This window comes from Abramis brama (genome assembly GCF_963993115.1).
Source record: "Abramis brama genome assembly, chromosome: 2".
Lineage (NCBI taxonomy): Eukaryota > Metazoa > Chordata > Actinopteri > Cypriniformes > Leuciscidae > Abramis > Abramis brama.
Window position 1 is genome coordinate 16476117 of NC_139964.1, and position 25713 is coordinate 16501829.

Genomic DNA, 25713 nt, shown 5'->3' on the forward strand with positions numbered 1-25713 from the left:
GGAGCTGTATGCCTGTGAATGTGGAACGGATCAGTCAACAAATCATTTCCTTTCAGATCTTCCACAGATGACTGAGGAGTCGTGTGCTGGTCTGGTGCATCCTTTGACAACAGATGAACTTTTTAAGGCACTGCAAAGCATGAAAACTGGCAGAGCACCAGGTTTAGATGGCCTGCCTGTGGAATTTTATAAGGCATACTGGCACTTCCTGGGAGAAGACTTGTTTGCAGTGCTAAGTAGCAGTCTGTCTGAAGGGCGATTGCCAATAAACTGCAGGAGAACAGTTTTAACTCTGCTCCCAAAGAAAGGGGACCTCAAAGAGGTCAAGAACTGGAGACCAGTGTCTTTGTTATGCACCGACTACAAGATCCTGTCGAAAACCTTGGCCAACAGATTGAGGGAGGTATTGGGGCAGGTCATCCATATAGATCAGTCTTATTGTGTACCCAACAGATCGATAGTGGACAACATATCGTTAAACAGAGATGTTTTGGAAGTCTCTAGACTCTTTGATCAAAAGGTTGGTCTGATTTCACTGGACCAAGAAAAGGCTTTTGACCGGGTGGAGCATCAGTTTTTATGGCATACTCTTGAGGCATTTGGTTTCCCACCTGAGTTTGTTGCTATGATTAAAGTGCTCTATAGTGACATTGAAAGTATATTGAAAGTCAATGGTGGCTTATGCAGTCCTTTTAAAATTCAAAGAGGTATAAGACAAGGTTGTGCCCTATCAGGCATGCTGTATTCAATAGCTTTAGAACCAATGTTAAATACAATCAGAGTAGAGTTAGATGGTTTTAAATGTGAAAATTGTTGTAAACTCAGAATCGAAGACCAGGAGACTTGGTTGTTTCTTCAGCAGGATTGTTTATTGAAAACACGAGCTGTCGGTAGCTGCAGTCACCAAGTCTAAATCAGTGAAATGTCCTCTTACAGTTTATATACATTTAGGGGCAAGAACCAAAAAGACAGGTTTAGGAACCGGTTCTAGACTGAGAGTGCTGCCCACCCTAATTCACTCAGCATATCTATTCAAATGCTGAGACCCGAGTACAAGACTGGCAGGACTCTCTTGTTAAAACACAAAATCCGAGAGCCATTAAGAGTTTCAGTAAAACAGGACTGACCGGAGTCTTTTGCTAGAAAACTCTGCTAATAATAATTTATACCTCCATAACATACTAAATTCAATGTAAACCTAAATGAAACATTTTAATAAATTTGGAATCCCACACACCGATAAAACTGTCAGCATATGCTGATGATATAATGGTTTTAATAAGTGGGCAGAATGATATTAATAAGTTAGTTGATATTGTTAATAGTTATGAAAAATTTTCTTCTGCAAAAGTGAATTGGGCCAAGAGTGCGGCATACTTAGTTGGAGAATGGAAGGAGGAAAAAATGTTATTGCCAGGCGGAATGAGCTGGTCACAGTGTGGTTTAAAATACCTTGGAATCTTCCTAGACGATAAAGTAACCAATAAGAAAAATTGGGAGAATATGTGTGAAAATGTTGAAGGAAGATTAGAAAGGTGGAAATGGATATTGCCTAAAATGTCTTTTAGGGGAAGGGCTCTGATCATTAACAATCTGGTAGCCTCCTCGTTATGGCACAAATGATCTGTTTTAGAGCCCCCTGTTGGGATTCTTGAAAAAATACAAGTCAGAATGATACGTTTTTTCTGGGATAAATTGCACTGGGTACCTAGGGCTGTTTTATATCTACCGAAGGAAGAAGGTGGTCAAGGTATTGTAGACCTCAAGAGTAGAAAAGCAACATTTAGGCTACAATTTGTTCAGAAATTCTTATATAAACCAAACGTTTGGTGGACTGGATTAACTTCTTGCCTTTTAGGTAAGGTTGGTGGGTGGGGTTTTGGAAAAAATCTTTTTTGGACGGACTGCAATAAATGTGATTTTGTTTTTATTTCTCCTTTTTATGAAAGTGTGAGAAAAGCTTGGTGTGTGGTGCAAATCAGAAGATCCTTGCCCTACAAGTCTTTACAATGGTTTTTAGAAGAACCTCTGATTAATGGTGCACGTTTGGATATATGTGACGATACAACATATCGACGATACAACATAAACACGATACAACGAGTTTATATCAAGTGTGTGCAAGAGTGATGAATAAAGACAAATTACAACGGGTGGATACGCCATGGAGAAACCATTTAAATGTTGGGGATGGTTTTAAGCCTTCTTGGGGTTCGTTTTACAAGCCACCATTGACTAAAAAAGTTGGAGATCTGCAGTGGCGAGTATTACATGGCATTATTGCAGTCAATGCTTTCATTTCAATCTTGAACCCAAATGTGCAAGATAAGTGCCCTTTTTGTATTAACAGAGAAACCATTTTTCATTGTTTTATGCATTGTGAGAGACTGAAATCTCTTTTTGTTTTATTGGAAACTTTATTTTCCTCTGTCAATGAGAAGTTTACAATGTCTGTGTATATCGGTGGCTTTGAATATTGTACAAAAAAAGAAGAGGAAAGGACGGGTGTTAAATTTCATTTTAGGACAAACTAAAATGGCTATATATGCTAGTAGAAGATACAAGATTCTTCATGACTCAAATTGTGTAGTTCAATTGTGTTTTAAAAGGCTTATAAAAGCAAGAGTGAGGCATGATTTGTTTTTTATCTATTTATGAAGAATGTGGAAAAGTTTGAAGACATTTGGAGTGTTGAAAAATTGCTGTGTTGGGTTGAAAATGATGGGTTGTTTTTTGCTGAGACTATGGGATAATTTAATGATGATTTTGTAATGGTTTTGTAGAATAAAGGTGTTATAAAATTCAAAAAAAAATTCTCTCTCTCTCTCTCTCTCTCTCTCTCTCTCTCTCTATCTCTGTGTGTTTGTGACGGCGTGACAATCGAGTCTGTCCCAAAAATACCTCTCAATGCGCCCTTGTGGACTCGCGCCAAGGGCCCTGTAGATCTGCACTACATGAGGTCACCAAAGTGTGGACTCTGAGGAAGTCCACAAGTCCGGAGTGTGCCATTTGGGGCAGGGCCTTACTTTCTGAACCTGGACTTTCCACCTCTGCTGTTAAACATATTCAACTAAACGGCATTGGATTAACCATATGTAGTTAATTTAAGTTAATTGAAATAAATAATGTTACATAAATCTAACGTAACCTAGTTACGTGGAACCTGTTGACATAAAAAAGTTAATTAAAGCCAACATACCATTGTTGTGTTTTGCATGCTGAATGTTGAAGTCTGTGTGTGACTCAAGCATGGTCAATGATGTTGCTACAAATATAGAGAGATTATATCAACACAATTAAAAGTTTCACAAGGTTTATATGACATAAGTGTTAGCAAAATAAACTTAATAAAAATCATTATTTGACATGAAATATAGTTTTGTATCATTCATAGATTGATAGGTAGATACAGAATATTTATTACATGTATTCCTTTGAACCCAAATAACTGATTTCTTGTTGCATCACTGCATAAATAGGAAGATAATTGCATTCATATAAATGAAGTTCCAAGAGCCCAACCAAAGGGAACACTGATCACCATAATTTCAAAATAGTCTTGATAGACTTTTCACTCATTTCCTCCAGTTTTACAGTTATTTTTCTGTTTACATTCACAGATTTCCCAAAATAATCTGAAATATTCAATTGTATTGTGTTTTTTTTATTTTTTTTAAGAACATCACATAAGCTTACTTCTAATAACTTACTAGTTATTTTGGTTGAGTTCATGGACCTTCATTTATAACATTGCAAATCTCTTCCTATTGATACAGCAATGCAACATATAATCTGAGTTTATATATATATATATATATATATATATATATATATATATATATATATATATATATATTTATATAACATTCATACGCGTGTATATGTATATATATATATATATATATATATATATATATATCCATATACACACGTATGAATGTTAATATTACTATATTTTACAACTTTGTAGCCAACATTTATGTCATAAGCACCTTGTGAATCTTAATTGGGTTGATATAATCCCTGTCTCGAAAAACGAGGGGTCTGAGAATGCGGGACTCTGGTTGCGGGACTGTAGATGCAGCAGGCTCCGAGTCTGCAGCTTCATAATGTTGAAAATTTCTAGTGACTGATCACATCTAAATTTTTCAATTAGTCTGACGTATTATTTCTCATTGAGCCAATGTTAACAGACTGTTGCAACAAGAATTGCACTTAGGCCAATTTAAACATTTAGATGTGACCAGTCACTAGAAAATTGGCTTGGAGAGGTTAGAATTTTTTTTTTACACACAGACTTCAACATTCAGCATGCAAAACACAACAATGGTAACAATTACTTTTTATCTAAAGTAAATTATAAAGTATTATTTATTCTTTTTAAGTTACTCGAACTCTTGTGTAAGTGAACTATACTATCTAAGCATTTGTCAGTACAACATACTATTCCTATTTCACTTTACATGATTTTTAAGGCAATCGGTTTCCATGCTTTTTTCAATGTCTAACTAATTTGATTTTACAAAAATAGATGTTAGTAAGATGTTAGCCTATGTATGAAAGAGAATGTGTTCATTGTACTTCATTGGACTCTTTTTATTTCTCACAAAATGAGCTATTTATAGTTTTTCACAACGATTAATCTGCTGAATATGGATGAAGGTTTTCATAATCAAATGTCATGGTTCACTAGACTCCAGATCAGCAAATTGACTACTGCTGAACAATTACAATAATGCAAGCAAGAATAGCAGAAAACATTTTCCAGTGCTTTACAAAAGTTGTATGACGAACGAAGTAAAAACAGAGAAATATGGAATAGTTTTACCGTGTTTCAGTGAGTCTCTCATCTATCGGAGGTGAAGTGATGAAAACAGACTGAGGAAGCAGGAGGTCAGAGAATTTTCCTCATTAACTCTTAATTTTTACCTGCTTCATTACGCCCTTTCTCTTCCTCATACAAAAACAATGACATTAAAAGAGAAGCCAGGAAATGCAGAGGCGTAGACTAGGAAATTCTGGAACAATTACTCAATAGCTGTGAGAACAATTCAACACTATAAACCCCCAAACAGAATTTAGAGACAACATAACAAGCAGAATCACTGAAGGAGAAAATCTCAAATTGTAAGCCACCATTATGGTGATGGGTGTTTGCTTTAGTTGGGCTCTTGACCCTTATATTATTTACTTTAGATTTTGTTTGGCTGCTGTATCTGAGTTATAACTGCCAGATGAACAAAGAAAAAAAGTGATCTGTTGGTTATATTATGACAATCATCATTTGAACTTGATCACTGAACTCATTAAGATCCTTATTTCTGACGTAGATTTATATTTGGTTACAGAATAACTGAGATTCTGCATAAATATCCAGATTTTTAGATATAATACAAAGAATTTCTTAAAAGTTGTTTTTAAAAAAAACTTTCTTTTAGGCACACACAGACATAAAGATTCAGTCTATGCATCTCAACAATGGTGATGAGCAGAATATTCAATTAGGAAAAGTAAATTACATCATAGACAATTCAGATCATAATTTATTCATACCGCGATGCATGATGGGAGCCATGGATGAGTTGTGATTGGTGGCAGCCACTGCAACATGCTTTATTATTGTCACCATTGTTGAGATTCACAGGCTGATTATTGATGTCTGTTTCTATAGAAATTCATTTGAAAGTGTTTTGAGCAGAACAATGTTTATTAAATATTTTGGATTATATGAAAACTACTGAAAATCATATGCTGTAGAATCACAGAGCTGCTGCTATCAAGTTAAACCAAGCTACCTCAGTAAGTTTAGTTTTTCAGATCACACCATGATTATGTCATAACATAACGAATACTACACTGAAAAAAATGTGGAGTGACATTTACTTAAAAAAAGCTAGGCAACCTTTTCCACACAGAAAGTGCTTGTAATCTTTACTCAGGCTATTTCAATTAGTAATTAATTGTAAAAGTATTTAAATTGAACAAATTATAATTGAGTAATAATTAATCAAATTAATTCCTTAAAAGTTAACCATTTAAAATGAGTACAATTTACAAAATATCTTTTATTGCCAACATTGAAGACACCTGGTGTTAACAAGCAGAATCACTGAAGGAGAAAAACCATAATTAAAGTCACCATTGTGGAGATCAGTGTGTGTTTTAGTTGGGCTCTTGACCCTTAAATTATTAACTTTAAGTTTTGTTTGGCTGCTGTACATGTGTTATAACAGCCAGATGAACAAATAGAAAAGGTGATCTGATGGTGTTGGTTGTGTTTTAACATAATCATTATTTCACAATCATTTGACCTGAATCACTGAACTCATATAGAGTCCAATTTTTGAGTTAGGTGAACTATATTAATTATAGCAGCTTAATATTTTTAGCCTGTTCAATGAAATCCAAATAATCAAATCAATAAAAAAAAATAAAAAAAAAATATATATATAAATATATATATATATATAAATAAATATATAAATAAATATATATATATATATATATAATATATATATATATATATATATATATATATATATATATATATATATATATATATATATATATATATATATATATATATATATATATATATATATATATATATATATATATATATATATATATATATACATACACTTTTTTTTAGGCACACACACACATCAAGATTTTGCGTATGAATCTCAGCAATGGTGACAAACAGATCAACTCTGATCATAAGCTCATTATTTATTCATGCAGCAATGCATGATGGGAGCCATGAATGAGTTTTGATTGGTGGCACCCAGAATGCACCACAACATGCTTTATAAATGTCACCATTGTTGAGATTTACAGGCTGATTATTGATGTCTGTGTGTCTCTCTTTGTATAAGAGAAACTTTTTGGAAATTATTTTTGTTCACATTGTAAAAGATACAAATATTCTGCCGTAGAAGGACAGTGCTGCTATAATTAATATAGTTAATCTAACTAAATTGGACTCTATATGAGTTCAGTAATTCAGGTTTAATGATTGTGAAATAATGATTATGTTTAAACACAACCAACACCATCAGATCACCTTTTCTATTTGTTCATCTGGCTGTTATAACTCGTGTATGGTGTCATTTTATAACTCTACAATGGTGACTTTAATTATGGTTTTCTCCTTCAGTGATTCTGCTTGTTAACACCAGGTGTCTTCAATGTTGGCAATAAAATATATTTTGTAAATTTTACTCATTTTAAATGGTTAACTTTTAAGGAATTAATTTGATTAATTATTACTCAATTATAATTTGTTCAATTTAATTACTTTTACAATTAATTACTAATTGAAATAGCCCGAGTAAAGATTACAAGCACTTTCTGTGTGGAAAAAGTTGCCTAGCTTTTTTTAAGTAAATGTCACTCCACATTTTTTTTCAGTGTATTAGATGACACTTTCATTTGATCATTTGACTGTTATAAATCAATAACAGCAGACAAACAAAATTTAAAACAAATTTTTAAGGGTCAAGAGCACAACTAAAGCAAACACTGATCACCATAACGGTGTCTTACAATTTGTGATTTTCTCCTTCAGTGAGTCTGCTTGTTAACATCAGGTGTCTTCAATAATGCTCAATCATCACTCAATTAATCACTTAATTATCTCATTAACTTCAACACTCTTGAGTGTGGACTCATATACACTCCCAGGAGTGTTAATTTAACCAGAGTTGTATAGTCCAGGGGTCAGAAAGTCCTGCCATATGTTTATTCCACCCATGAACTCAGTCAGCTGATTTCTATCTCCTGGCTGAAAAACTGCTAATTAGCAAATCCAGGTGATTGGAACAAAATTCTGAGCAGGACTTTTACTTTCTGAACCTGGACTTTACACCTCTGAAGAGAACAGAAAAAGAGACGAGCAGAAACACAAGAACTACACCTGACTCCAGACACAGCCTTAGATTAAATCAACTGAAGAGAAAAGAAGACATTAAATCTGTGAAGATCTCAGCAGAGGAGGATTAAACAACTCCACAAACAGCATTACCAGCTTCACTTATTACTAACCAGACTGACTATATTTCTGTTAGAACCAGAGGTGGAGAGTCCAGGGGTCAGAAAGTAAAAGTCCTGCCATATATTTATTCCACCCATGAACTCACACAGCAAACACTCCAGTGTTAAATGAACTCTCCTGTGAGTTTATTTGGCTCCAGACTCAAGAGTGTTGAAGTTAATGAGATAATTAAGTGATTGTTTGAGTGATGATTGAGCATTATTGAAAACACCTGATGTTAACAAGCAGAATTACTGAAGGAGAAAATCTCTTTTTTAAGTTGCCATTATGGTGATCAGTGTTTGCTTTAGTTGGGCTCTTGACCCTTAAACTAATAACTTTAGATTTTGTTTGGCTGTTGTATCTGGGTTATAACTCTCAGATGAACAAAGAGAAACGTTGATCAGGTGGTGTTGGTTATGTTTTGACATAATCATAATTTGACCTGAATCACAAAACTCATTTAGAGAGTTAAGTTTACCTTGTTGATTATAGCTGCCTGTGATTCTAATATTATGCCATGTTAATCATTTTCAAAGTAATCAGAAAGATTTCTCGAAAGTTGTTCTGATCAAAGGACTTTGAAAAATTGCATTATTTGGACACACTGACACCAAGAATCAGCCTGTGATTCTCAACAATGGTGACAATAATAAAGCATGTTGCAGTGCATTCTGGGTGCCACCAATCAAAACTCATCCATGGCTCCCATCATGCATTGCGGTATGAATAAATTATGATCTGAATTGTCTTGTTTTCCTAATTGAATATTCTTTTTGTCACCATTGTTGAGATTCATACACTGAATCTTGATGTCTGTGTGTGCCTTAAAGAAAGATTTTCTTTTTCTTTATCAGAACAATGTAGGATTGAGTGTGAAACAAACACAAATGAATCTTCCAGGTGAATTGTTCAAACATAATTTCTCACAGAACTGAACATTCCAGACACCAAATCACCAACCCCAGAGCCATAAAAGAAGGCTCCAGCCAGCCAGTCTCCGCTGACCAACGAAAACCCCCAGCTAAGAACTTTATGGCCATGCAAGCTTCAAAGAAGATGAGCCCAACTAAAGGAAGAACTGGTCAATGTGAGATAGCTTGGAAAAGAATGATTGGCTCAGAGATAGCACAATTCAGCCCGATCAAGATAACAGCAGAATCTGCTCGAGCCCCAACATTCCAGACCCCCTCCTCCTTAAGGACCTCTGAACGAACAAACAGAGTTCTTTCTCTCTCTAAACCAGAAAACTGAGATTCTTCCTACAGTATACGTAAAACTCATTCAAGAACAATTTTCAATGGACTTAAAACATCATACATCATTCTAGGTGTTTCTACAATACATGTGTCCATTTAATATGCTTTAATCCCATATAATTCATTTAATTGTTATAACTGTCAGATGTTTGAATGAAAGTGTGTTGTGTTTCATATCAATATGATCGTATGCTCATGATTCAAAATATGGCTTTATTGAAATCTGTGTAAAATGTTCGTATTCTTATAATAGTAATAATGTCTAAACTGTAGCCTCTGTTCTCTCTGCTAGTAAGGAGATCCCAGATAACGCATGATTTATTACTTTGCAAACAAAGCCAGTGTCTAATTGGTCCGATCTCTTCAGGAGGAAGGACAAACTTTGAGTTTAAAAATCTTAGACAGAAACAAAGCTCGCTCTCTGCTCTCGCTCTCTCAGACTAGGAACCATGTAAACGCGCAGACGAAATAACCCAAATCAAGATCTGAAGAACATGGGTTAAACAGCTTCATTCAAGCCATCATCTACTCCTCTCAATTTCCTTTATTTTCTTAGTTTCCTTTCTTTTCCGTTGTGAGTCTCGGTTCTAAGTTAAGTTTTGCGACAAGATTTCGAGCCACGTTTCTTCTGCAAAGCCAGCTTCAAACAAAGACTTTCATTCCGCCAGCACGCCACGTGACTGACCACGTGACCCAGACATCAGGCATGAGGAGACCAGCCAACGAACGGACCGGGAAAACCCCTTTCACGCAACAAAAGGGAATCCCCAAAAGCAAAGACAAGCAAGTACTGCCTCCAGACTAAAGCTGAACTGGTGTATTTGATACAGATTTAATAACCTAGGAAACGATAAAAGGGTTAAACTAATGATTGATGGTTCATTCAGGTTGTGTCTTATAAGTGCATAGAAACTTGGGTAACACTTTATTTTACGGTGTCCTTGATACAGAGTAATTACTTAGTTAATTACTTAGTAATAAACATTGTAATTACATGTACCAAAATGTAATTAACATGTAACTAAGTTATGGTACAGCCTGTACTTACAGATTGTAATTACACACATGTAATAGGCAGCTACTGTTACACATATGTAACAAGCCGAGTCTGTTACATACATGTTACAAACTTGGTACACTGTAATTATGTAAGAAAGTACTTAGTACCACACATGTACCTTAGTTTGAATTAACTCACTAGTTCACAGCTTAAATACATGCATTAGCTTCCTAATTACATTGCAATTACACAATATTACATAGGTATAAGCTACGTAAAATAAAGTGTATCAAGACTGTACTTAAGTGGACTTCATTTGTATTTACATACCTTATCCATATGTACCTTAGTTTGAATTAACTCACTAGTTCACAGCTTAAATACATGCATTAGCTTCCTAATTACATTGCAATTACATAATATTACACAGGTATAAGCTACGTAAAATAAAGTGTATCAAGACTGTACTTAAGTGGACTTCATGTGTATCTACATACATTATCCATATGTACTTTAGTTTGGATTAACTCACTAGTTCACAGCTTAAATACATGCATTAGCTTCCTAATTACATTGCAATTACATAATATTACACAGGTATAAGCTACGTAAAATAAAGTGTATCAAGAATGTACTTAAGTGGACTTCATGTGTATCTACATACCTTATTCATATGTACCTTAGTTTGAATTAACTCACTAGTTCACAGCTTAAATACATGCATTAACTTCCTAATTACATTGCAATTACATAATATTACACAGGTATAAGCTACGTAAAATAAAGTGTATCAAGACTGTACTTAAGTGTACTTCATTTGTATTTACATACCTTATCCATATGTACCTTAGTTTGAATTAACTCACTAGTTCAAAGCTTAAATACATGCATTAGCTTAATTACATTGCAATTACATAATATTACACAGGTATAAGCTACGTAAAATAAAGTGTATCAAGACTGTACTTAAGTGGACTTCATGTGTATCTACATACCTTATTCATATGTACCTTAGTTTGAATTAACTCACTAGTTCACAGCTTAAATACATGCATTAACTTCCTAATTACATTGCAATTACATAATATTACACAGGTATAAGCTACGTAAAATAAAGTGTATCAAGAATGTACTTAAGTGGACTTCATGTGTATCTACATACCTTATTCATATGTACCTTAGTTTGAATTAACTCACTAGTTCACAGCTTAAATACATGCATTAACTTCCTAATTACATTGCAATTACATAATATTACACAGGTATAAGCTACGTAAAATAAAGTGTATCAAGACTGTACTTAAGTGTACTTCATTTGTATTTACATACCTTATCCATATGTACCTTAGTTTGAATTAACTCACTAGTTCAAAGCTTAAATACATGCATTAGCTTCTTAATTACATTGCAATTACATAATATTACACAGGTATAAGCTACGTAAAATAAAGTGTATCAAGACTGTACTTAAGTGGACTTCATGTGTATCTACATACCTTATTCATATGTACCTTAGTTTGAATTAACTCACTAGTTCACAGCTTAAATACATGTATTAGCTTCCTAATTACATTGCAATTACATAATATTACACAGGTATAAGCTACGTAAAATAAAGTGTATCAAGACTGTACTTAAGTGTACTTCATTTGTATTTACATACCTTATCCATATGTACCTTAGTTTGAATTAACTCACTAGTTCAAAGCTTAAATACATGCATTAGCTTCTTAATTACATTGCAATTACATAATATTACACAGGTATAAGCTACGTAAAATAAAGTGTATCAAGACTGTACTTAAGTGGACTTCATGTGTATCTACATACCTTATTCATATGTACCTTAGTTTGAATTAACTCACTAGTTCACAGCTTAAATACATGCATTAACTTCCTAATTACATTGCAATTACATAATATTACACAGGTATAAGCTACGTAAAATAAAGTGTATCAAGACTGTACTTAAGTGGACTTCATGTGTATCTACATACCTTATTCATATGTACCTTAGTTTGAATTAACTCACTAGTTCACAGCTTAAATACATGTATTAGCTTCCTAATTACATTGCAATTACATAATATTACACAGGTATAAGCTACGTAAAATAAAGTGTATCAAGACTGTACTTAAGTGTACTTCATTTGTATTTACATACCTTATCCATATGTACCTTAGTTTGAATTAACTCACTAGTTCAAAGCTTAAATACATGCATTAGCTTCTTAATTACATTGCAATTACATAATATTACACAGGTATAAGCTACGTAAAATAAAGTGTATCAAGACTGTACTTAAGTGTACTTATTGTGTATCTACATACCTTATCCATATGTACCTTAGTTTGAATTAACTCACTAGTTCACAGCTTAAATACATGCATTAGCTTCCTAATTACATTGCAATTACATAATATTACACAGGTATAAGCTTCGTAAAATAAAGTGTATCAAGACTGTACTTAAGTGGACTTCATGTGTATCTACCTACCTTATTCATATGTACCTTAGTTTGAATTAACTCACTAGTTCACAGCTTAAATACATGCATTAGCTTCCTAATTACATTGCAATTACATAATATTACACAGGTATAAGCTACGTAAAATAAAGTGTATCAAGACTGTACTTAAGTGTACTTCATTTGTATTTACATACCTTATCCATATGTACCTTAGTTTGAATTAACTCACTAGTTCAAAGCTTAAATACATGCATTAGCTTCTTAATTACATTGCAATTACATAATATTACACAGGTATAAGCTACGTAAAATAAAGTGTATCAAGACTGTACTTAAGTGTACTTATTGTGTATCTACATACCTTATCCATATGTACCTTAGTTTGAATTAACTCACTAGTTCACAGCTTAAATACATGCATTAGCTTCCTAATTACATTGCAATTACATAATATTACACAGGTATAAGCTTCGTAAAATAAAGTGTATCAAGACTGTACTTAAGTGGACTTCTTGTGTATCTACATACCTTATCCATATGTACCTTAGTTTGAATTAACTCACTAGTTCACAGCTTAAATACATGCATTAGCTTCCTAATTACATTGCAACTACAGGATATTACACAGGTATAAGCTTCGTAAAATAAAATGTATCAAGACTGTACTTAAGTGTACTTCATGTGTATCTAACATACCTTATCCATATGTACCTTAGTTTGGATTAACTCACTAGTTCACAGCTTAAATACATGCATTAGCTTCTTAATTACATGGCAACTACATAATATTACACGGGTATAAGCTACGTAAAATAAAGTGTATCACGACTGTACTTAAGTGGACTTCATGTGTATCTACATACCTTATCCATATGTACCTTAGTTTGAATTAACTCACTAGTTCACAGCTTAAATACATGCATTAGCTTCTTAATTACATTGCAACTACATAATATTACACAGGTATAAGCTATGTAAAATAAAGTGTATCAAGATTGTACATAAGAGTACTTAATTTCTATCTTACCTTGTCCATATGTACCTTAGTTTGGGTAAACTCACTAGTTCACAGCATAAATACAAGCAGTAGCGTCCCAACTACATTACAATTACTGAATACTGTATTTTAACTCAATAGTGTAGAGTTGAATTGATGTGGTGTTACCCTTTCCATCCACCTGCCTGCACACAAAAGGTGACATTATCAAAATGACAAGTCAAATTGTAAATTTATTTTCCCCCTTCAAATACAACATATAATTAACTGCTAAAATGTACAATGTTTCACAAACATTAATGAGAATACATATTTTATAAATGAAATCTACACTCTAAAGCAGGGATGGGCAACTTCGGTCCTGGAGGGCCACTGTCCTACAGAGTTTAGCTTCAACCCTAATCAAACACACCTGAACAAGCTAATCAAGGTCCTCAGGATTACTAGAAAATTACAGGCAGGTGATTTTTTCAGGGTTGGAGCTAAACTCTGTAGGACAGTGGCCCTCCAGGACCGAAGTTGCCCATCCCTGCTCTAAAGTGTATTCTTGAAAGTCCACTGAGGTCAGTGGACATAAGTCAAAACTAATGGACTCACACTCTGTATTTTTGACTTATGTCGTGAATGAGCCTTCCAAAGATGCCTTTCTTGGTTTTCTTTCCTAGCCAATATGTCCATTCAATAAACTTCAAGTGGCTCTTCAGCATTTTCTCAGTACGGTTCCCCCTTAATCTCCACACTTGTCCTTTAATTGTTTGCCAGTATCTCTCAATGTGTTGAGTGTGGCTGCCAGTCTGTGGATCCACAAAGTTATTCTTGTGGTTTACCGGATAGTGATGATATCCTTCTTTAGTGAGGGACTGTACATATGCCCGCCAGGAATCACTGTAGATTGTTGAACCGCTTCTAACATGCCGTTTAATGATTGGGATCAGAGTTGTGCGTGCCCGTGAAGGGACCAGCTTAAGAACAGGTCTTTGGCTACTGTGGTGTACTTCTAACAGACCAAACACCCATCCATGTCTTGCCCAAGTACCACCATACCGTCCACGGTTATACTATAAGAAATACATAATTTCAGTTATGTATACACAAATACACAATACATCTTAAAAGTTTGCACATAAAATCTTAACCAAATGCAGTTCTGCTATGCTAAATTACTAGTAATTACTAATTACTAACTAGATTTGAGCTGACTTTTTTTTACCTTTCTTTTATGAGTGAATTTTGACTCATCAATTACAACGAAACGATGTCTCGATCGCCCTCCAATTTTGAATTGGTGCTTTCTTTTCATCCTTCTCAATGCATTTGTGCACACCTTTTAATTAAAAACCATTGTTAGAAAGCATAAAAAGCAAACTATTACACCACATTTAGTTTCAAGCATATGTACTCTAAACTTGATGTTTACAATTTTTTCAACAATCCCAGGATGCACACCAGAGTTGTATTCAACAAAATGGGAATTTACATTATAACAGAACAGAATCCAAAACTAATCAAATCAAAACTAACACTTAAGCTTACCTTTCTGAGCTTTTTGTTCATTTTTGAGAGTGTTGTTGAACTGGATGCCACTCCATCTTCCATCATGTCAATCTGGCGTAATCTCAATCCTTGAGCAAACCTATAAAACAACAAAGTTAGTATTTACAAAATTTAAAACCTTACCAATGTCAGAAATTAAAGTTTGTGACATTTTCCCAATGAAAATGATCATTAGGGGGATTTGTTTTTACTTACATTATATAATGTATCTGTCCCATCTTTTATATAAAAACAAAATACTTAAAATTGCATCTGTAGTGGCAAATTGTTTAATGCTGCCCAGGTGTGGCATAAATGCATTTACACAGCAGTTAAAATCACACAAGTAACATAATGAAATTTCTTTATTCCTAATTTTATATTTAAATTAACAATAATAAAATGACTGAAAAAGGCCAATGGTACATTTAAATAACCTAAATTATGAGGCATGTTATATATTTATAGATATTTGTCATGCTTGCAAAAAAAAAAAAAAAAAAAAAAAAAACTATTAGATTTTTTTTTAAATGTTCCAACATGAATTTGAGCAAGAACATCAGTGTTTTTAAGCCTGCACAAATAAATACTACATGTTCATACAGAACAAACTTATATAAGTTAATAAATGTATATTAATGTATATAAGGAAATAAATCATATATATCAGATTCTTTCAGATTGGGGCCTATGGTTGGGGCACACATTCAACTGCAGAACAGGGTAAATGCAAGTAACTCAAGACATGTTTTATTCTATTTTTACATAATAAACTTGGTTTATGTACTAACACATCAGTACATACTAATTAGAGGTTTATGATATGTTAGTTTCCTAGTATAAAATTGTGTTTAAAGAAACACAACAAATAGATTATTTTGTTGATACTAGTATACCTACTGCATATAACTGAATTGGTTAGATAATGTTATTTGTCTTTCCTTCCTGTAATGGGGTGGCTCAGGGAGAAGCCACAGAAACAGCTTGTTGTATAACCAAAAGAATATCCAGTAAAAAACAACAACAACAACAACAACCTGCAAGCATAATCATAAACAAGCCATAAATTCACTGGGACTCTTATTTTGACATGTTTATGCTTTACTACTGTTGCTACAGTTTTACTTCTTTTTTTTCTTCGTTTTTTTTCTTCTTTTTTTTACCACAGATGATCGAGGGATCACAACTTATTACAATAATATTAAAAACACAATTCCACAAGCCAGTACAATGTGCAACATCGCAGCATTTTGACTTTGAAATCACATGTATCGACATTTCTCTGTTTTTCCATCGGCAGGAAAAATTAATAACACTTAATATTATAATTAAGAATTTTGCTATAATAATTAAGCTATTTTATCCTCTTTATATGGCCTTAAATCTGGTCAAACAGAGCCACGGAAATCCTATAACATGTCTGATGGCTACTTAACTTCTAAGAAAGCATGTTGTGGAGTTTAATGATATATATATATATATATATATATAAAATTGTGTGAATTACCTGTAAATAAACATAAACCATTGATGAAGTTCTTTATGAGATCCTGAAAAAATTGATCCAGTCCGGATTGATTTTTTCTTCCTTTGGGTGTGGTTCTGTTTGCGATAGCACACCCTGTTTTTTTTAAAAAAAGAAAGAAAAAGATTAATGGTACTAAAGTGATCAGTAAATTAAAAATAAATAAATGACTCCTTTTTTCCAAACCACTCACCAGGTATATCCATCTTTTCTGTTGTCTTTCACGAACTTCATTTTTCTTCTGCAGTGTCCACATCTCATGTTTTTGGCCAATAATTTATTTCGCTGCATCCATTTAATAAGCTTTATCTTGTCATTTTGTTTGTGCTGTGGCAATGGTACAGACACCATATTTGAAATCCCGCGCTGCCGACTGTCTATGGCTGCCCGCCTAGCCGCCAAACTGCGCATGCGCGGTTTCTGTACGTCAACCGCATTACCACGTGACCCATAACGTTCTCTATTGTTTAAAAAAAGGAATCGTCTGGAGACGCCTGCAAAACGAGTACGAGTCGAGAAGATACTGTAGGTATGGTATAAGTGTTTTTGTTGCTATATACATATAATATATTGATGTGAGATGTATTAAATTATGTATAGGATTGTTGATTGCACCGTCTCATTTGACTGCTTTACTATAAACTTTACAATATGGCAATGTCAGATAACCACTACAGTCTGTCAGACTCTCTCTCTCTCTCTCTCTCTCTCTCTCTCTCTCTATCTATCTATCTATCTATATATATATATATATCTTATCTATGTATCCCTCTCTCTCTCTCTTTCTCTCTCTCTCTCTCTCTCTCTCTCTCTCTCTATCCCTCTCTATATATATCTTGTCTATGTATCTCTCTCTATCTATGTCTCTTTCTCTCTATCTTGATAGATATACATATCCTTACTTTTAATAAAAATAAAGTACATTCACCGATTTTAATATTAAATATCATAGCAAAAAAGTTTTAATGATGTGGTTTATATAATATCTGCTGTGTGGATCACTATTTATTCTGACCCAGGTCCACCATGGCCAGCAGAAGAGGGAAAAAGAAAATGAAAAAAAGTATGGATGAAGAGACTGTAGAGCAGTGGCGGTTCTAGACCACAGTAACTGGGGGGGCCAGGCAGGGGCCACTTGTGCTTTTAGGGGGCACACCTTTAACATTCATCTTAACCTATTTTCAGTATAATTTCAAGTCATTTTTCACCATGTCATGCATGACTGCAATCTCTAGAAAAAGCTAATAAATTATATTAGCTAAGCTAATAAAACAATTTCAATTCAAATGTTTCATTATGTTTAATTGTAGTGTGATATAATGATCAATAATAACACATTTTTAGCATCGAAGCACATCTAGGCACTTTTTTACACCTGGGGTGGGCGATATGGCAATAATATCATATCACAATTTTTTTCTTCAGGAAAATCACGATTTTATCACAATTCTTTTTTCATGTTGGTTTTACTATTTTGCATGTGACTGAGCATTACAGCCAAACTAATGTCCCTATTTTAAAAACAAAACCTTATAGGTAACAAAATATAGGTAACAAAATATAAAATAAAAAAGAATGGCAGACATTTAGGCCAAAGTGGCGAAGATAAAAATCTTTGTCACTATTTTCTTTGTTATTAAAAATTAAGAACAGAGATACATTTTACACATACACAACTTAATAAACAAATGAAATAAACAGTGCTTTATTTTTTCAGCTATAGGTGTATTTAACAGTAGAATTGAAGAAAGTAGGCTAATTAAATGAACAAATATGAAAATAAAACACAACAGACTTAAAGTTCTTAGTCAAGAGCAGTGAATGATTTCATCTGTGTGTTTTGTTGTTTTATCAACATTAAAGGGATAGTTCTCCCCCAAAAAAGTCATAATTTACTCTAAGTTGTTTTAAACCTGAATAAGTTTCTTTCTTCTGTTGAAAATAAACGTTATTTGAAAGAATGTGAGTAACCAAACAGTTGATGTACCCCTGTGACTTCCATAGTATATTTTTTTCCTACTATGTATGGAAGTCAATGGGGACCAGCAACTGTTTGGTTTTGGGTGAACTATCTCTTTAAGGACAAGCGGCAGCATGTTTATTATTAGGGCTACTGTCTCTTTAAGAACTGCACGCGACGCGTCTTAACCCATTTGTGCCCAAATTTTTCTGAATGGTTTCATGCATATAATCGTGTTAATAGTGTCCTATGTGAACATGTTCTGCATTTATTTTCCCCAGGTTTTTTTTTTCTTTCTTGAAAATCATATTTGAATGTGCGGCAACTATAGTTGCCGGTGGGCAAATATGTTGTATGCACCCCCTCAATGTAAAATATGAATAGGAGGAGAACATTTGGCATTTATCTCAAAATAACTGCTTTCAACAGATCAATCTTTATTCATAAACACATTTATTATGTATAAAAGTCGAAGAACATTTGATGTAAACCCAAAAAACTGCATCTTATAATCTCTTGAATATGAAAACACAACAAACAACAAATCCATTTGTCTTAACCATTGTGCGCTGTTCAGGGTCTTTTTGACCCACATTTCTAACTTTCATTCATGGGAATAACATGGATAATTTGACATGGTTTAGTGTAAGATTTTTGCTCATCTTTTGGAAAATGCCGTTTTAAAAGTAACAAATTATCACTTTAACCAGTAGATGGCTGCAGAACTATTTGCTATTTGACTAACTGAAAGACATCTTTTCACAAGTTTTTCCAGTTGTATTCATATCTACATATTATGAAATCACAATTATAATAATAAAAGTTACTTTTTGTCAAAGTTTAGGCACTTTTTGTACTGAAAAAAAAAAAAAAAAATCCTGTTGTATTATGATTAGAATCAAATGAATTTCATCAATGGACAAAATTCATCCTCAAAATCAGAAACAACACAGAACACACATAGACAGAAATGAATTGGCACACTTTAAATTTGTAGAATTATATGAAAAACAGATGTTTGAAATAAATGATAAACTCTAAAAACTCCAACTTTTCACTTTGTAACATCCTGATCAGGTTTGATTCTAATCATAATGTAACATTATTGAAAAACTAATTTTTTTTTTTTCAGTACAAAAACTGCTAAACTTTGACAAAAAGTAACTTTTATTGTTATAATTGTGATTTCATTATATGTAGATATGAATCTACCTGGAAAAACTTGTGAAAAGAAGTCTTTTAGTTTGAAACTTTTAGTACGTTAAGAGCTCTGCAGTATGGAAGCTTGTTTCCGCCACAGAATAAAACATTTTAAGAGATAATTGCGACTTTTTATCTCACAATTGCGAGTTTACATCTCGCAATTCTGACTTTATTTCTCAGGATTTCGAGATATAAAGTCAGAATGGCGTGAAATAAAGTCGCAATTGCGTGTTATAAAGTCAGAATTGCGAGATATAAAGTCAGAATTCTGACTTTTTTATTCACAACTGCGACTTTATAACACGCAATTCTGACTTTATAATACGCAATTGGGAGATATAAAGTCAGAATTGCATGATATAAAGTCACAATTGCGTGTTTAAACTATTCTGAGGTAAAAAATAAAATAAAAAAAAGTGTATTTTTTTCCCCCTTAGAATTGGACTTTATATCTCACAATTCTGAGAAAATATGTCAGAATTGCGAGATATAAACTCGCAATTGCGTGTTATAAAGTCAGAATTGCGTGATATAAAGTCGCAATTGCGAGAAAAAAAGTCCGAATTCTGACTTTATAACACGCAATTGTGACTTTATATCTCGGAATTCTGACTTTATAACACGCAATTATGACTTTATTTCACGCAATTCTGACTTTATATCTCGCAATTCTGACTTCATAACACGCAATTGCGACTTTATTTCACGCAATTCTGACTTTGTATCTCGCAATTCTGACTTTATTTCTCAGAATTGCGAGATACAAAGTCAGAATTGCGTGAAATAAAGTCGCAATTGCGTGTTATGAAGTCAGAATTGCGAGATATAAAGTCAGCGAGAATGTAAATGATAAATGTAAACTCGCAATTGTGAGATAAAAAGTCGCAATTATCATTTAAATTTTTTTATTTTGTGGCGGAAACAAGCTTCCATACTGCAGCCATCTACTGGTTAAAGGGATTTTTTTTACTTTTAAAACTGCATTTTCCAAAATTTGGGCAAAAATCTTACACTAAACCTTGTCTAATTATCCATGTTATCCCCATGAATGAAAGTTAGTATTTACTACTTATTTATTTTCTACAATAACCTTGATTTATTAACCTATTAACACAGTATACCCCATTTTCCCATGATATATGTACTTACAAGGCATTTGCCCACCGGCAACTATAGTTGCCGCTTGGACTTTTGACTAAGTATACAAAAAACTATAGATCTCTTGTAAGATTTGTTTTGTTTGGATGAGAGACCTTCATGATTATGTAGATATATATATGTAAACAAAAAATACTTATTAGTAACATGAAAATGACCTTTCTTTTGGAGGGTTTGCTTTCGCCATGCTTCCTAGAATTAGGGCTCGGAAGTTGACAGCCTCATGTGACAGGGAGGAAGTGAATACCTTTTTTTCTTGAAATCCTTTATTTGGTTGTTTGCTTGCATGTCATTGAGAAATAAAACATGGACAACATCTAGAAAAATACTTACAAAAGGAAATTAACAACTATGCATTGCGGCAACTATAGTTGCCGGTGGGCTTAAATGGGTTAATATACACGCATATGACAAGCAGATTTTTATTAATTTTCTCTGTTTGCTTTCACTTTAGACATAACCAACTTTGTTTATGTAAACATTGTCTGTATTTGACAGTATTAGCGCAATATAAGACTCACAAGATAACTTAGTCCAGTAACAGGCTTTTAGTGCATGTGCGCGTCGAGTGTACGCGCTCAGTAAAGCGCATATTTGAACAGCGCATCAGCAGCGAATGACATGTTTAACCGGCAAGGCTTTAAAGCACATGCAAATAATGAACTTTTGTGAACTGCAGTGTCCCGTTCCTCTGCGTTAACATTTGATGTGAATATACGTCGTGCTGATAGATGAAGGCGCCGCAACTGATAAAATGCGCAGTTGTTTGGTGTGATTTTACGATTCCAAATTTAGGGGGGCCAGAGGGGGGGCCAAGCTTGGTGACACGGGGGCACTGGCCCCCTCGGCCCCCCCCCCAGAACCGCCACTGCTGTAGAGAGCCCCAAAAATGTGACAGAAGATCTACAAGTTGCTGAAGAAGTAGAGAAGCATGGAGAAGACCAGATCATGCTAGATAATGTGTCCAGCGAGGAGAGTGTACAGTGTGATGAGATGGTTCTGGCCAGTGGTAAGAGTTTAATCATTGTATTCGGTCTTGATTCTGAGAATGTAAGCATTCCTCAATTGAAATTTTGAAATATAGATATTTGCCTTAGATTTTTAACTGGTACACAGAAACGGGACCACACTTATTAAGCATACTTAATAAGCATACATTGCTTATTTTATTAACATTGATGTTTCAAGTTCATTTTTATTATCAGAAAATGTCACTGATTTTAATTTAGTAGATTATTTTTAACATCATGCTTTTTTATCTTATGTTAAAATGGTATTGTCAAATAACATTTGTTTATCTTTTTTTATCTCTTATTGAAATCTTTATTTAGCGCTTTGGTTAAAGTGGAAATCTAAGTGCTTCATATGCCTTAACTCTACATTGAATATTTTGTTGATTGCAGATAAAACCAGCTCCCTGAAGTTGCTGAAGAAAAATAAAAGACTGCGGAAAAAAATTAAGAAAATGCATGAGGAAATTGACATTTTGAAGAAAAATAATTTCAGTCCTATTCTAGTCAGTTTAAAGTAAATGGCTTATAATTCTGTTTTTCTTGTTTTCTTTGCAGCTCGCACAATTGACGATGTGGTATGTCGGTACCACAAAGTTGCGAAGGCCTACAAGAGTCAGGGGAGCATGAATAAGGCCTTCAAAATTGTAGGTGTGGATCGTAACACACTGGCTCTGTCTGCTCCCCTGGCTGAAATTACAATGGCAGCTCCAAAATTTTTAAAGAGCCTCCCACCATTTAATCTAAAAAAAGAGAAGCTTTTAGATTATTCAAAGCGTTGTGCAGAATCAATGACTCCAGAGGTCCATGCTAAAATTGAAGAGCTAAAAGCGAAAGGCAAGCTTCTGCCAATCAAGTATAAATATAGATAAGACCCTTATTTTTCAGTTGTTTTATATTGGGGCTATTGTATTATTTGTTTCTGAATCAGTCCCAGTAATATGTTTTGCTTAATGTTTAAAAAGCCATTTTATTTTTGTGTTGCAATCTTTTAAAACTTCAGAATAAAGTTTTGAACTGTAAAAATCTGCTCACATCTCATTAATTTCCATTATTTGTATTGACAGGCAGGTGGCTACAAAGGGTAGGTACACTTAAAGTTTGGGTATATTTAATTTGTAGCCTTATGCTTTGTTTTTTTAGCACTCAAAAATCACTCGTCCATGAACAGGCTACACTCAGATAGTGTATGCAGATATCAGCGGACTGTGCTGATGACAAAAATCATGTATTTATGCTCTGAACTAGTGAGTTAATCCAATATAAGGCACAGATGGATAAGGTAAGATAGAAATGAAGTACACTTAAGTACAATCTTGATACACTTTATTTTACGTAGTTTATACCTGTGTAATATTCTGTAATTGCAATGTAATTAGGAAGCTAATGCATGCATTTAAGCTGTGAACTAGTGAGTTAATTCAAACTAAGGTACATATGAATAAGGTAAGATAGAAATGAAGTACACTTAAGTACAGTCTTGATACACTTTATTTTACGTAGCTTATACCTGTGTAATGTTATGTAATTGCAATGTAATTATGAAGTTAATGCATGTATTTAAGCTGTGAACTAGTGAGTTAATTCAAACTAAGGTACATATGGATAAGGTATGTAAATACAAATGAAGTCCACTTAAGTACAGTCTTGATACACTTTATTTTACGTAGCTTATACCTGTGTAATATTATGTAATTGCAATGTAATTATGAAGTTAATGCATGTATTTAAGCTGTGAACTAGTGAGTTAATTCAAACTAAGGTACATATGAATAAGGTAAGATAGAAATGAAGTACACTTAAGTACAGTCTTGATACACTTTATTTGACGTAGCTTATACCTGTGTAATATTATGTAATTGCAATGTAATTAGGAAGCTAATGCATGTATTTAAGCTGTGAACTAGTGAGTTAATTCAAACTAAGGTACATATGGATAAGGTATGTAAATACAAATGAAGTACACTTAAGTACAGTCTTGATACACTTTATTTTACGAAGCTTATACCTGTGTAATATTATGTAATTGCAATGTAATTAGGAAGCTAATGCATGTATTTAAGCTGTGAACTAGTGAGTTAATTCAAACTAAGGTACATATGGATAAGGTATGTAGATACACAATAAGTACACTTAAGTACAGTCTTGATACACTTTATTTTACGTAGCTTATACCTGTGTAATATTATGTAATTGCAATGTAATTAAGAAGCTAATGCATGTATTTAAGCTTTGAACTAGTGAGTTAATTCAAACTAAGGTACATATGGATAAGGTATGTAAATACAAATGAAGTACACTTAAGTACAGTCTTGATACACTTTATTTTACGTAGCTTATACCTGTGTAATATTATGTAATTGCAATGTAATTAAGAAGCTAATGCATGTATTTAAGCTTTGAACTAGTGAGTTAATTCAAACTAAGGTACATATGGATAAGGTATGTAAATACAAATGAAGTACACTTAAGTACAGTCTTGATACACTTTATTTTACGTAGCTTATACCTGTGTAATATTATGTAATTGCAATGTAATTAGGAAGCTAATGCATGTATTTAAGCTGTGAACTAGTGAGTTAATTCAAACTAAGGTACATATGAATAAGGTATGTAGATACACATGAAGTCCACTTAAGTACAGTCTTGATACACTTTATTTTACGTAGCTTATACCTGTGTAATATTATGTAATTGCAATGTAATTAGGAAGTTAATGCATGTATTTAAGCTGTGAACTAGTGAGTTAATTCAAACTAAGGTACATATGAATAAGGTATGTAGATACACATGAAGTCCACTTAAGTACAGTCTTGATACACTTTATTTTACGTAGCTTATACCTGTGTAATATTATGTAATTGCAATGTAATTAAGAAGCTAATGCATGTATTTAAGCTTTGAACTAGTGAGTTAATTCAAACTAAGGTACATATGGATAAGGTATGTAAATACAAATGAAGTACACTTAAGTACAGTCTTGATACACTTTATTTTACGTAGCTTATACCTGTGTAATATTATGTAATTGCAATGTAATTAGGAAGTTAATGCATGTATTTAAGCTGTGAACTAGTGAGTTAATTCAAACTAAGGTACATATGAATAAGGTATGTAGATACACATGAAGTCCACTTAAGTACATTCTTGATACACTTTATTTTACGTAGCTTATACCTGTGTAATATTATGTAATTGCAATGTAATTAGGAAGCTAATGCATGTATTTAAGCTGTGAACTAGTGAGGTAATCCAAACTAAAGTACATATGGATAATGTATGTAGATACACATGAAGTCCACTTAAGTACAGTCTTGATACACTTTATTTTACGTAGCTTATACCTGTGTAATATTATGTAATTGCAATGTAATTAGGAAGCTAATGCATGTATTTAAGCTGTGAACTAGTGAGTTAATTCAAACTAAGGTACATATGGATAAGGTATGTAAATACAAATGAAGTCCACTTAAGTACAGTCTTGATACACTTTATTTTACGTAGCTTATACCTATGTAATATTGTGTAATTGCAATGTAATTAGGAAGCTAATGCATGTATT

The 25713-nt window shown here is 33.2% G+C and overlaps 3 protein-coding genes across 7 annotated transcripts in view; 1 reads left to right on the forward strand and 2 right to left on the reverse strand.

The window, feature by feature from the left end:
• LOC311077948 (B-cell receptor CD22-like) overlaps window positions 1–25713 on the forward strand; it is a gene marked incomplete at both ends in the record, with an annotated part of 214999 nt that overhangs the window by 143214 nt on the left and 46072 nt on the right. The gene's annotated exons all lie outside the window — the stretch shown is intronic.
• The window catches only part of LOC311077785 (uncharacterized protein), a 77491-nt gene that overhangs the window by 49368 nt on the left and 2410 nt on the right, over window positions 1–25713 (reverse strand). The gene's annotated exons all lie outside the window — the stretch shown is intronic.
• On the reverse strand, window positions 14337–17649 carry LOC311077797 (uncharacterized protein). Its single transcript, XM_084106422.1, has 5 exons — window positions 17014–17649; window positions 16803–16916; window positions 15296–15395; window positions 14973–15086; window positions 14337–14820 (listed from the first exon to the last, which is right to left on the reverse strand). Exons 1-5 carry the CDS (start codon window positions 17229–17231, stop codon window positions 14356–14358), a joined length of 1011 nt encoding a protein of 336 aa, XP_083962548.1. The 5' UTR covers window positions 17232–17649; the 3' UTR covers window positions 14337–14355.